Consider the following 13,738-nt stretch of genomic DNA (forward strand, 5'->3'; position numbering starts at 1 on the left):
TTGACTCAATGACAGACCTTATGATACAGCCCGCATGTGCTAAACATCCGGCCATCCATACAGTAAACAGGTTGACTTTATAACCCAATCAGTGATTAATTAGCTAATTATACACATATGTAGCGCCTAGAGTTAAAACATATATTAATTTGAATATAACAATTAAACCTACCCCTTCTCTACAAGAGCGTGATATAACTGTATAGGTCATAGATGGTATTGTCCAGTTCTCATTATTCTCACTTTTACTAGCATCCTACAAAAAATAACAATATGAAGCAATAAAGTTGAATGTATGTTATGGAGTGACTCAGCAGCCAAACAATTGGAATTACATGACATTAATACTCTGTATGTACATATTTATATTGGGTACAAATTACACTTTTTTATTTGCACTAGAAGTTAAGGCCAATGCTGATTTAAATGTCTGAATACTGTTTCAATATTTGATTTACGTAAAATGTTCAATTTTTGGATATGTTTCTGATGTATTTTCATATAATACATCTTTCAGATAATACATCTTTCAAATAATACATCACATCTTTCATATATAACATCTGTAAGATAATCTGTAAGATAATACATCTGTAAGATAATACCATCTGTAAGATAATACATTTCCTTCATTTACATTTTAATATTAAATGATTTCATTGAAGACAGAAAGCAGATCAAATTCCAGATGTTTTAATTGACATCAAATAATGAGGCTAATGTATACAGACATATGCTATGGACTATGCTATGAGGTGAATTTGGGATGGACAGCGGCATTTCCATTTACACCATATTCAATTGCAACTGTCAAAGTAAAGTGTACAGGTGGACCTCGGTTTTTTGTCTCATCAAAATAACTACACGCATTTCCTTACCAGGCCCTATATTCAGCGCCACTGCGGGGCAACCACACTAAAAAACACTGGATAAACTTTCTCAAGCAACACATGGGTCGAGCATGGGCACCCCATACTTAGTGATTCAGGCCTACCTACATCATTGAATCATCAGGACTCTATCTTCAATGGAATAACGCCGCTCCAACCTCTCTCTTGATTAGTAATTTTTTATCCTAAATAAGATGTTTGTGTATCAAATAAGACAATATTTGAGAATATAAATAAAAGAACGAACCTGTGAAGCCATTAAAAACAACATCTCCCCCACAGCTGGTAATAAACCTAGTTTTAGTTTACTGTTTTTAACATTCTCTCGAATTATCTCCGTTAATATTGTTATAGGCTGAAATAATAATATTATCACATATTGTTATAGGCTGAAATAATTATATTATCACATTTAGTGTCTATGTTATATTGTTATAGGCTGAAGTAATTGACATGAATTCTGGAGAATAATGAATAGAAAAACATCAAATTATTGCAATATAAAATTATTGTGAAACTGTCAATATTCAACTCTAATAAAGCATAAAATGAATGTTTGTCATGGGTCAAAATATATATTCAAATAAGCACCCTCTGTGCCTCCAGAAATCTTATTCATTCATATTTACTTATAGAATATCCCTTGTTTTAGCTTTAAAATAAAAACCTCATTGATCACATCCTACTCTCCTCTAATTATAAATTAAAATACAACTCATACCTCACAAACATTAATATTTTCATCAACAACATCTGAGTTTAAAGACATTAAAGCCATCACTCTTGCTAATTTAACTCTCCTAAAAAAATAATATACATTCTTTTTATCTATAGTATGATTTATACATGGTTTTAAACCTGTATTTTCACACTTCGTGGTTCAAATCCATTCAGTATTTACAAAGATCGATGAGTTGAAAATTGAACAACATTCAGAATCCGCTCTCTAGAGGCGATATAAACAGGCCAGTGCCACCTATAAGTGTTCGGTAAAATCTTTTGATGGGCCTCATTTTAATCCAAGCTGGGAGATTATCTACCATTCATATGTTTTGGGGTATGTTATTTTAATTATATGTACATTTTAGCATGGATTAAAGAGGCGTTATGTAAGATTTAGATAAAGAGGTGGCCGTTCCTGCTATAATATTTCAAAAATAGACAATGCAAAATGAATATATTGAAAATTACATTCAAATCACTTCAGGTGTAGTTTTGACAAGATGTACTGGTCATTGTGTACTGGTCATTGTGTACTGGTCATTTGAATCATTAAATTATTAAATGGCTGAACCATTCTAATCTGCTTAAAATCGGAGCCATTCGATGGCTTCGAGAGTTGATTATGGTCTAGTTATGTTAATAAATGTCTAATTACTAATTTATATAACATTTAAGACCCAAAGAAAGACCTGCAAAAGACAGATTTAGCTCTTATATAATGCCTGTTTAAGCTGAGAAAAATCAGACATTGTCCAAAAAATGCAAAAGACAATCAGCAGCTTTAAAAGTGATAAACTTAAAAAAAAAATTACCAAATTGAAAATGGAATACAACTTACACGTCAACATGTTGTGTCTCTTTTAACTGTTTAGATAAAACGGACAATCCATTCAGTTTTACCATTTCTTCTGCTATTTTATTATTAGTTGCTATACTGGCCGCATAATGTAGTAGATGTATTCGTTTCTGGGATGGCGGACCTTTTTCTCCGGTCCCAATCAGATCAATTAATGTCTTCACATGTTTTTGATAATCTTTTTCTGGTAATGCCAATAATTTTTCCACTGAAAGGACACAGAAAATTGTTTTAATAATATATTTTTTTAATGACTCTGATATCTAAAATAACAAATACAAAAAGGGCAGCCAAACAATAATTAAAGTCAATAGAATACTTTTCAGCTTATCTTTTTGTCGAATTAATTTATAGAAAATGAAAGGAAAACTGCACAAGAATACACAAACACATTATAGACAGTACAATTAGACACAATTTATACAGTAAACTAGGTCAACACTGGAGTTAGAGCTCACATGGACTCCCAGAACACAGATGCTTTCTAAATAAAAAAGAATTTAAGCCAAATGTTGTATCCGTTCCGCTCAAGGAATGTTTTTCTAATATACCAGCTCTAATGTATCATTTTTTTTGTTTTGCGTTTTTGTGAGTTTTTTGGGACAAAAATGAATGGCCAAGAAGTGTTCTTTAGGTAATAATTGAATGATTAAAACAAAAAAACAAACATTGGTTAGATACATGCACCATCTTGGCTTTGATGTTCATGCATAGAAATGAGTTATCCTTTAAATGTTGACAGACAATTACATAAAAAATGAATGCATGAAATCAATATAAAGTAATGTGAACTATATCATGGCATTATCTTACAACAGAATTGGTTGAATTTAATCATTTTTGGACAAATAGGCTTTATGGTAGAACTGCTTTTTAATGTGTATGGTCTGAAAGTCTATATTAGCCCTCACGTCAAGAATATTGGGGCTTTATATATTTAAGACACAACTAATATGGATTACTTAGTCGAAAGATTGAAGTAAAGCTCTGTTGGAATTTCACTGAAATTGTTTCCTATTATTTTCGCAACTTCTAAATTCCACTGAAAATAAAATATTTAAAGTTTACCTGTATATGGTGGAACTAGAAGAGTTTTGGTGTCATATTTTGTAGATCCTGGCTTTTGTATCTAGAAAAAAACAAATTATGAATATATGAAATGTGAGCAATGTTTTGGACCACAAACGATTACTACAAGTTTTCTAATAGACATAAATCAATCAGAACGACATTATTGATAAGGGCTAATTCATTTTAGCATATACAAGAAGTGGGAACAAAGAGACTGACAGGTAACTTACCTTTGGATTATCCACAATGCTAGTCACTATAAAATCACTGGGGTGATAGATGTACTGGAGCACCTCATTGGTTGGTCCATCTGTTTCATCCCTTACGATTGGTTCTCTTGTTGTCAGGGGTGATTGAAGGGTGCGGAATGGTGAAGCTACTCTCTCATCTGGTTGAGAAGCTGTATGAGGACGAGCACTGAAAACATAAAAAAGGAAAGTAAAAGATAGAGAGACTGAGTAATGATCTTTTTAATTATTTGTCCTTTCTCGCTTAAAATGTGCACAGAACGTTAAGTCTGCCAATTAAGTTTAACATTTACAATTCAATAATTTGAGAAATTTTGGTGATATGGAATTGCAAAAATTTAAGTTTAAATAGGGTTCTTCCTTATGACCAAATGAACCATCCCTAGAACAGTGAATATTGTTGACAGATGCCGACGTCTGGAGTGACTGACAGAAGTGACGGTAATATATGTCCACATTAAACATGATATTTTAACTATGCCATATTTTTTATCACCTCAAAGTAAACAGACTTTCTCCACCATCAGAACCTGGGGCTGTTTTAGGTCGTAAATATTCTCCCATAGTTGACCCTGAAATATGAATGATTCCTCAATCTCTCTATAATAATAAGTATATTTAGTTTCGACTAAAATCCTGTGGGTTTGTAGATTAACAGTTCACATTAAGCAAAAGTAAACAAGTAGGCAAAAACTGAGCAACTTGCTAAAGAACACCTGAATTCAAATTTTTCCTGCATGCTTCAAATATATTTTAAATATTACTCATAGTTACAAAGTGACTGGTTTCAGACCATTATAGTTTTATGTCAGAACCGTGATAGTACAAAGAAACTTGATATAATACAATATTGAGCAAACAATGTGTGAATCTTTTTCCACAAACTTACCTGGTCTCGTTCCATCCCCTGTATCTAGTCTAGATGTTGGTCGATCAGTCATCAAATCTAATCCCTTTATTTTACCCAGTGCAGATCCTCCACCATGTTCAAATACACTGCTACGCCCAGTAAATGTAACACTACCCTGGACATCTTGTGACATAATTAAATCTTTCGCTAGATCAGACAACTTGTCCTGCCAAAATGGATGATTTACCAAACCTGGCCATCCTAGCCTGAAAACAAAAGTAAATTAATGTTGTAAAATCCATACAGTTTGTTTTTGATTTTCATTAGATTTGAAAAGGTCGACTGGTTCAGATGATAATTTGGACTAGATTTATTCATTATTAACATAATAACAACAAGCATTTTATTTCTTCGTTAAGATCAACAAAATAACAGGCATTATTTCCTTGTTCAGATTAACAAAATATCAAGCATTATTTCCTTGCTCGCATTAACAAAATAACAAGCATTATTTCCTGGTTCAGATTAACAAAATAACAAGCATTATTTCCTTGCTTAGATTAACAAGATAACAAGCATTATTTCCTTGCTTGTATTAACAAAATAACAGGCATTATTTCCTTATTTAGATCACGTATCAACAAAATAATAAGCCATACCTTCTTGTGGGATCTTTCTGTAATAATCCCTCTAATAAATTCAAATAATCTGGTGATGGTTTAGCTGAAAATCTTGTACCTTAAGTGAAAATACAGAATATTCATCAACCAAAGAATAAAACATATTGTTTGACTTGTCTGAATGAACACAGTTTTCACCTAAACATTTCTATATATATGTTCAAAGCCAACCTGGGATTTTAATGTTGAATACAGGTAAATTTTATTTTAAGACACTGGCTATGAGAATGCTAATCTAAGAAATAATTTACCTCTAACTTTAGGTGGAGGGAAATCTTGAGTCATAATTTTATTCTTCAGTTGTTCCAAAGTTTCAGACAAAAATGGTGGGTGACCTATAAATAGAGTACAAAAGATTGATAATCTTCTAACGGTGATGTTGACAATGTTGTTTCAGAAATTAATCAATTAATCTATAAAAAAATCACGAATAAAAATCCCACATAATTTTATTACCTGTAAATAATTCATATAAAATACAGCCTAACGACCAAAGATCACTCAATACACTGGGTTCTCTCCCTTGAAATAATTCTGGAGCTGAATATGATGGATTTCCTAGAAAAAACAAAACAAGATTTTTATTTCTCATATCAATGTTTAATTTAAGAACAGATAAATCTACTATCACAATTAATTATTCTAGAAATTATATCATTATAATAAAAATCAGAGGAAGCATTGAAATAGGCTGCCTATCACCATAACAATCAGACTGAAATTCAGACATGCTTTTGTCTTTTTACAGTTACATGTATCTTTAATGCATAAACCATTCAAATGTATTAACACTGTCGGGTGCAAACAGAATTTCTTATTTTCAAGCCAGCAGAGAGAAAGAGAAAAATGGGGTTTAACATCCACCCAAAATCAACTGTCATTTCAGGACTAACATATGGTACAATTTTTATTTCAATAATTTGCTTGTGCATAGGGGAAGGAAACAGGAGAACCCGGATAAAACCCAGGAGGTAAGGCAGGTGACACTACTCTTTGTCATGTACATGCTTAAGATTGAAACCACGTCAATGACAGATCTCATGATCTAAAGTGCATGCTTTACACCACTCGACCACCCAATCAACTTACCCCTTGTTACTATGTTATTATAAACGTCTGCCATATTTTCTGGGTTCCACTGTTCTCCTGCATCAGCAAAACCATGGAATAATTCTTCTAAATTTTCACCTTCACCTTTTGATAAACCAAAATCTCCATATTTCAAAGCTCCTGTTGTATCCAGTAAAACCTATTCATAACCAAAAGACATTTGTTAGACAAATTTACAAATACTGGTACATAAAATTAGTTTCATCTAAGCTTTTCTGTGTTTTTTCTTGAGCTAATTTATTCATTAAAAAACTCCTCACATAAAGGAGAACTGGCATCAGAAGTTCAACAAAGAATAAGCACACCCTGTCCCTCCATGACACCCACTAGAATTGTTACCTTAGAGGGCTGAAGATCGTTGAATATTATTCCTAGTGAATGAATATGATGTAAACCAACAACCAAATCTACACCAAAACTACGAACAGAACTCTCCGGTAGACATCCATCTTGAGAAATAATACTGGATAATGTTCCTCCAGTACATAACTCAACGACCAGCCACAGATGATTGCTGGTTTCATACCATTCGTAAAACTGCACGATATTAGTGTGACTTATGTCATGTGTCATACGAACCTGAAAAAAATTAAAATCCATCATTTTCAATTTTATCACGATTGTCAATACCATTAGAAGTAAATTGTTTAATAAACATTCATCTACAGTACTTTTGTTCTGTTAAACTGGATGGAAATAAATACAAATCCTGATAAATATTAAATAATGGTCTGATTGAAGGTTAGAGGCCAAATTCCAGTTTGTAAAGCAGTATGTGGCGACAGAATAGTAGTTCTATAATATAAGTCTAGACAATAACTTACTGTATTGGTTACTTCTGGTCGTTTACATTTATCAATACAGTGAATGGCTACAAAATGTATCGTTCCTTTTCGTCTTCCTTTATAAATAGTCACATGTTCCTTCTTCCCTAAACTCTCATATAATACAAAGTTCTCCATTTTGATCAAATTAACATTCAACTAATAAAAATAAACAAATAACAATTACTTGTACAAAATCATGAGGAAGGAGAGGGGAGGGAACGAATGATTAATGCATGCTTGTTACATCATTAGGTCTTTTACTGAGTCAAGAGGCGTTGGTTTTGATTCTCCACTTGTACGTGACAAGGTGTAGGGTCGCCTGTCTAACCTCATAGGGTTTTCTCCGAGTTGTCCTGTTTCCTCCCACCGCTATAGACCCCTAGGCAAACGCGAATTAATGAATTAAAAATGAACTGTATGTTGGTCCTGAAATGACACAAACTAGGTCATTTCGGGACTAACATATGGTTTAATTTTATTTCAATAATTCGCTTGCACGTAGGGGTCTTTAGCAGTGGGAGGAAACCGGAGGACCCAGAGAAAACCCACGGACAGACGACCATACTCCTTGCCACATACAACCGGGGATTCTAAACCATGCCAGTTGACTCAATGACAGGCCTTATGTCATACAGCATGCACGTGCTAACCATTCGGCCATCCACCCGGCCCTCCCCCCACCACCAGACTTGAACATGGTTGTATGATGGTTATAGTGCTTAAATAAAATAAACCAACTGACAATTCAACCACATCAACGAAAAATGCATTAATCTATTTATCATTTTTGTCTTTGCCTCTGGCCTAGCTGAGTAGGCTAATTCTAATTGTCTAATTCTCACTCATCATTTCACTTTATTTCAGACGTCAAAGACAAAACTATTATCTATGGTTGCACGGAGCCTACTGTTATCTCAACCTATACAGATATAATGGCACTGTGTATGTTGATTGATCAAATGATCAATTTCAAACAATATTTTCATATTTACAAATTAATTTACCAAACATGTTTATTCTTCGCAACCATTTATTTACAATGGTGGAGGTCCGTTTGGTGCCTAAAATATCTATCAGAGGATTTCATTGGTCAATTTGGAAGAAGCATTCCATAATCAGCCAATCATAACGGTTCTTATTGATCTTACAGAAGAGCTTTTAAAGAGAGATAAATCTAATTGAAAAGTAATATTTTGTCAAGTTGAAAGTCAAAAAAACGTGTGTTTAGTTTTTATTAATTTGTTGTGTAAAGGGGAGAATGTATTAACTAATGCCCAGAAATTATTTTTTGTCATGCTACATTATTATGTCTTAGTTTATCAAATTATGTTTCACTTCGTCGAAAAGGGCATAGATCGCATCGGAATGTGCAACTCGATCGCCCCCACCCCCCACAAAGATTACTCGCACTTTGGTGCTAGACATCTGCCCCCCCCCCCCCCTTCCCCTCAACTAATCCTTAGTTGACATGTCCCAGCCCTATAATTTATTGTTTTTCTATCATGCCACATTATCTAGGAAAAAGTAACAAAAAGAAAAGTCAGGCCTTTAATCACTTTAACCAAAATAATAAATGAATTTAATAATAGTGTACTTGTAGTACATTAAAATAACCAGAGACTCATCTTATCGAAAATCCAACAACTGACCTAAAACAGGATTAAAATCGATAACGTTCATAAACATAAACTTATATTTAAATTACCTGTACCGGTGTGTCTGTGATGGCTTGGCAGACCGCACTCAGTTTTTGCACTTCCCAGATGTATCTGTATATATATGTTACAGTCAATGTGTAAAATCAGTCAATCTGTAGATTGACTGGAATTTTTAGTCATTCTGTAGATTGACTGATTCACTCAGTCATTCTGTAGATTGACTAAAAAAATCAGTCAATGTACAGATTGACTGGAAATTTAGGCGGATTTCTAGACAGATTGACTAAAATGAATTATTCTCACTAATGGAATCACATAAGGCTATCAGATTATTTAAAGTCTATCAGATTATTTAAAGTCTATCAGATTATTTAAAGTCTATCATATGATCTGTTTTGATAATAGATTGGAAGCCAAAGTTTTAACTCTTTCTTAATCCTTAATTTCTTAAGATATCAGGTATGGTTAATTAGTTGATTGTTTGAATAACAAATTGGAAGCCACAGTTAGAGTCCTTATGACAAGTCCTGCTCTCTACTTGAAGAGCTGAAAGAAGCTGGTTCTACCAAAAGTAAAACACCTCGTCAGTATTACATCCTTGGTCGCTATGAGATATTGCAGTGTGGTGACGTGAAAAAGTTAATCAGGAAACGCAATACCAATGATGATGAGCCCATTTACTTTACACATATCGATGATATGTTTGACATTGTTAAGAGAGATCATATTTCAACTGGTCATGGTGGCCGAGATAAAATGAAGCAATTTTTGAAAAAATATGCCAATGTGACCCGCGATGCAGTAGAATTGTACAAGTCACTTTGCGTAGAATGCCAGAAGAAACGTAAACGCATCACAACCAAAGGAGTAGTGGTTAAGCCCATTCTATCAAAGGACTTTGGATCACGAGGCCAAGTAGACCTAATTGACATGCAGTCAATGGCAAGTGGCTCATCCCGATGGATAATGGTCTACCAAGATCATCTCACTAAATACTGTGTACTACGTCCATTAACATCCAAACGTGCTGCAGAAGTTGCCTTTCAGTTGATGGACATTTTCCTATTACTCGGAGCACCTCAGATTTTGCAAAGCGATAATGGATCTGAGTTCACGGCATCCGTTATCACAGAGCTGAAACTTCTATGGCCTGATCTTCTCATGGTGCATGGTAAGCCAAGACATCCCCAGAGTCAAGGTTCAGTAGAACGTTTGAACTGTGACGTGAAGGACATGCTCACTGCATGGCTAGGGGACAACGACTCAACAGACTGGCCTATGGGACTTCGCTTTGTGCAATTCCAAAAGAACAGCAGCTACCACTCTGGAATAAAGCAATCACCATACAAAGCCCTGTTTGGAAGTGAAGCCAAAGTTGGATTGCGCTCGAACACCCTTCCAACAGAAATACTTGAAAGAATGGTCTCTGAAGAAGACCTTCTTGCAGCATACTCAGCCCCATCATCAGAGAGAGAAGCTACTAGCCATGTAAAACATCAAGATGTGAGTGAAGCTACTGGTACCATGCAACCTGATACAGCAGACCCTGAAGATTCAGAGCTAAGAGTGAATCAACAGAACATCGAGGTCCAGAGGAAAAGAGCAGTGGATGGTCAGCTTTCACAAGCTGAACGCATGGTCAAACGTAGTCGATTAGAGCATGTCGCTGGCAATCCGGGTGACAATGTGACCATCCCTATTCCATTAGTTGATCGTGGTAAGGGTGACCCTCGCAACATAATGGGTGTCATTGTAGACAGGAACGAGAATGACCTGTATCGTGTTGCTGTCAAGGCTGGGATTCTTAAGGGACACTATAGCAGAACTCAGTTCGACCTGTGCACCAATAAGCTGTTTAACATTGAGGACATGTCCAGGGATGTTGAAGTTGGTCTACGCCAGGCAGTACAGAGTGAATCTCGATGCGGTGGCCAGGGATATGCTAAATGCAACTGTGCAGCGAGTGGCAAGCAATGTCAGACCAACAGATGTAAATGTTTCAAGTCAGGCGTTAAATGCAACAGCAGGTGTCACTCCAGCACCACATGTCCAAACAAGAACTGAAGTCCTCCATGATATGTCAAGCATCCCATTCACAACAGTAACTGAAATCATACCTGATATGTGAATAAAACTATGAACATCTACATAACTGTTTGTTTTGTTTTAATGTTTTTGACTCATTAGTGAGAATAATTCATTTTAGTCAATCTGTCTAGAAATCCACCTAAATTTCCAGTCAATCTGTACATTGACTGATTTTTTTAGTCAATCTACAGAATGACTGAGTGAATCAGTCAATCTACAGAATGACTAAAAATTCCAGTCAATCTACAGATTGACTGATTTTACACATTGACTGTAACATATATATATCATATAGTGTACACAAATTCAAATGATTTTTGTTTCAGCCTGGTATTATGTAATTATAATTATTTTTTATTTACTGTTTCTGTTTTGATTTTTTTTTTTCAGTAAAAAGTTTGACCAAGAAAAAAGCCTGATCTTTAAGACCACTTTTAATGGAGTATTCACTGAAGTACAAAATATGACTGGCTTAGTTAACCGGATTTCACTGAATTTGAAAAACCCACAGAAAGGCTTGGTGGGATGGTGGCTGGTAATCAAGTTATTAAATGAATAAATATTTTTATTGCTGGGCTATGGTAGCTCTGTTACTTGTACTTGCAGGACAGAAAATTAGGATAACAGAAAATTAGGCCCACTCAGACGAAAGATCCGCTGTGGCAAGTGTCAATCTCATTGTCAATGCAATGGCCCCATAAAGACAATTAATGTACGCTCGTAATAAATGAATTGCTTCATTTCTCACTTAGTTTATGTTTTTTTATGTTCTCAAAATGAATTTTTTGAATACCTTTATCCATAGACGATTTCACACATTAGGAAGAGGACCAAGGCAGCTCTCAACAGCCCTGGTTCTTGGTTTTATGCCCTCAAGATATGTAACATATAGCTATATTTCCAAGGTAGCCCGAAAATTTATTTAGCAGAGGCAAAATAGCTCAGTTCATGTTTTACAAGAATTGAATAGATGGCAGCTATTGTTTGACATGGAATTGAATTCCGTCACGGTTCGGCCAGTCTCCAAAACATGGGTGTTGTGAACAGAATCATGACAAAATCAAACGTTTCAGCTATGGTGATTGGTCAAGATAGTATCATATTTGGTTGCTGCCTGCTATTTCACTCGTAATTCTAGTATTTACTCGGTTGACACTTTTTGAGGAACTGAGATAATTCAATTCTGGAACATTCAATTGAATGTCTGTGTATTGAGAAATTTTTCACACTTATTTTCATCTTTGTTTCAGAATTCTGCATTTAAAAAGCGTAATGCATATTTAGAAGAAAATGCTGCTCGTTTGTGTAATATCCAACCTGATCACAAAGTGCTAGAAATAGGATTTGGTCCTGGTTGTGGGTTGGAAGCAGCATACAAATATGTAAAGGGTAAAATAAAGATTATTTCTTTTACTTATGGCCAAGTCACAGTCTTGTTCAATTCTTAGTTGCTCAGATGGTGTGCACATGAAAGAACCCTTGACAGTTTGAATTTGAAATAAGAGTAGGACGCAGAGCCTCTGTCCGGGCAAAATTTCCCTTTTATAGCACACTGTATGACTTATGTCCATTTTCATTAGTCCAGATGGTGCAGAAAAGTAGAATGTTAACCCCCTTTTTATTAAATTTATCTAATTCTGCGAATTAATTCAATTTTCTGTTGCTCCACTTCATCTTTGACTAAAGACATTTATTTATAATGGTCAGATTGTGATTCATCCACACCAGATTAGCTACCCACAATACTAAAAATAAGCTCTCCTTAATTTGCAAAATAATCACTCCTGAAAATGCTTATCCAGTTTAGACAAGGTGAGGGATTTGGTAAATAAAGGGAGCACCCTAGTAAGGAGAGTAATTCTCTTTGCTTATAAGAGTCTATATAGCCATGACTTCATTCATGACTTTTGCAGTTTTATAGTGCTTTTTAGAATCTGATTTGTACTGTAATCCTACATACAAAGATATACAAAGGGCAAAATTATGCCAACATGTCATGCTTTTTTTTTTTTTACTGTATTTCAGAGGGAAATGGAAAAATTCATGGAGTAGACATATCAGAATATATGGTAGAATATGCCAGTAAATCATGTCATCAATTGATTCAACAAAATAAACTCCAAATTTTGTTAAGCAGTGTGCATCATATGCCTTTTAATACGGACACCTTTGATAGGGTATTTCATGTAAACTCCTATTATTTCTGGCCCTCTATGAAACATTCTTTACGGGAAATTTATCGTGTGATGAAACCAGGTGCTATCATGGTAACAACCCTTAACTTAAAAAGACTGAAAATTTTGCAATCGAAAGGATACTTTAAGCATGGAAACATCGATCCTCTGAAATACATGGTAGCGCTAGAAAAAACTGGTTTTGAGAATGTTCGAATTGAATACCTTAAGGACAGTCTGTACAAAGAAAAAAAAACATATCAAGCCATATTCGCGGAAATAAAAGAGAAGCCAGCGTATGATGAGGAATTTGAAGATGTGGAATATGAAGAGAATTTAGACATTAAAAACAATGAAAAATCAGATGATCCTTAACCTCTTTAATCGGCTCATCTTGACTTTTTTTAAAGGGGTGCAAGACTTTCCTCAGCCTGGTATTGAATTTTGGTAGTTTAAATGCTTTGCCATAGCCAGCTGCTTAACTATTTTTTGTGAATAGTGCTACACACAACCGTCCCAAGTACGATTTAGGTACCAATAAAGTAAATGTGTAGAACTTTGAA

At 34.7% G+C, this 13,738-nt stretch overlaps 1 protein-coding gene across 2 annotated transcripts; it reads left to right on the top strand.

Moving 5' to 3' along the window:
- Window positions 1–8,174: 8,174 nt before the first annotated feature.
- LOC126807915 (uncharacterized) lies at window positions 8,175–13,738 on the top strand. 2 transcript variants are annotated; one of them, XM_050532803.2, is made up of 4 exons: window positions 8,175–8,197; window positions 11,392–11,536; window positions 12,252–12,390; window positions 13,027–13,738. In XM_050532803.2, exons 2-4 carry the CDS (start codon window positions 11,465–11,467, stop codon window positions 13,548–13,550), a joined length of 735 nt encoding a protein of 244 aa, XP_050388760.1. In that variant the 5' UTR covers window positions 8,175–8,197; window positions 11,392–11,464; the 3' UTR covers window positions 13,551–13,738. The 2 variants fall into 2 exon arrangements, with proteins under 2 accessions (XP_050388760.1, XP_050388761.1); XM_050532804.1 differs by lacking the exon at window positions 8,175–8,197 and adding an exon at window positions 8,401–8,473.

The sequence above is a fragment of the Patella vulgata genome, chromosome 9 (genome assembly GCF_932274485.2).
Source record: "Patella vulgata chromosome 9, xgPatVulg1.2, whole genome shotgun sequence".
Taxonomy (NCBI): domain Eukaryota; kingdom Metazoa; phylum Mollusca; class Gastropoda; family Patellidae; genus Patella; species Patella vulgata.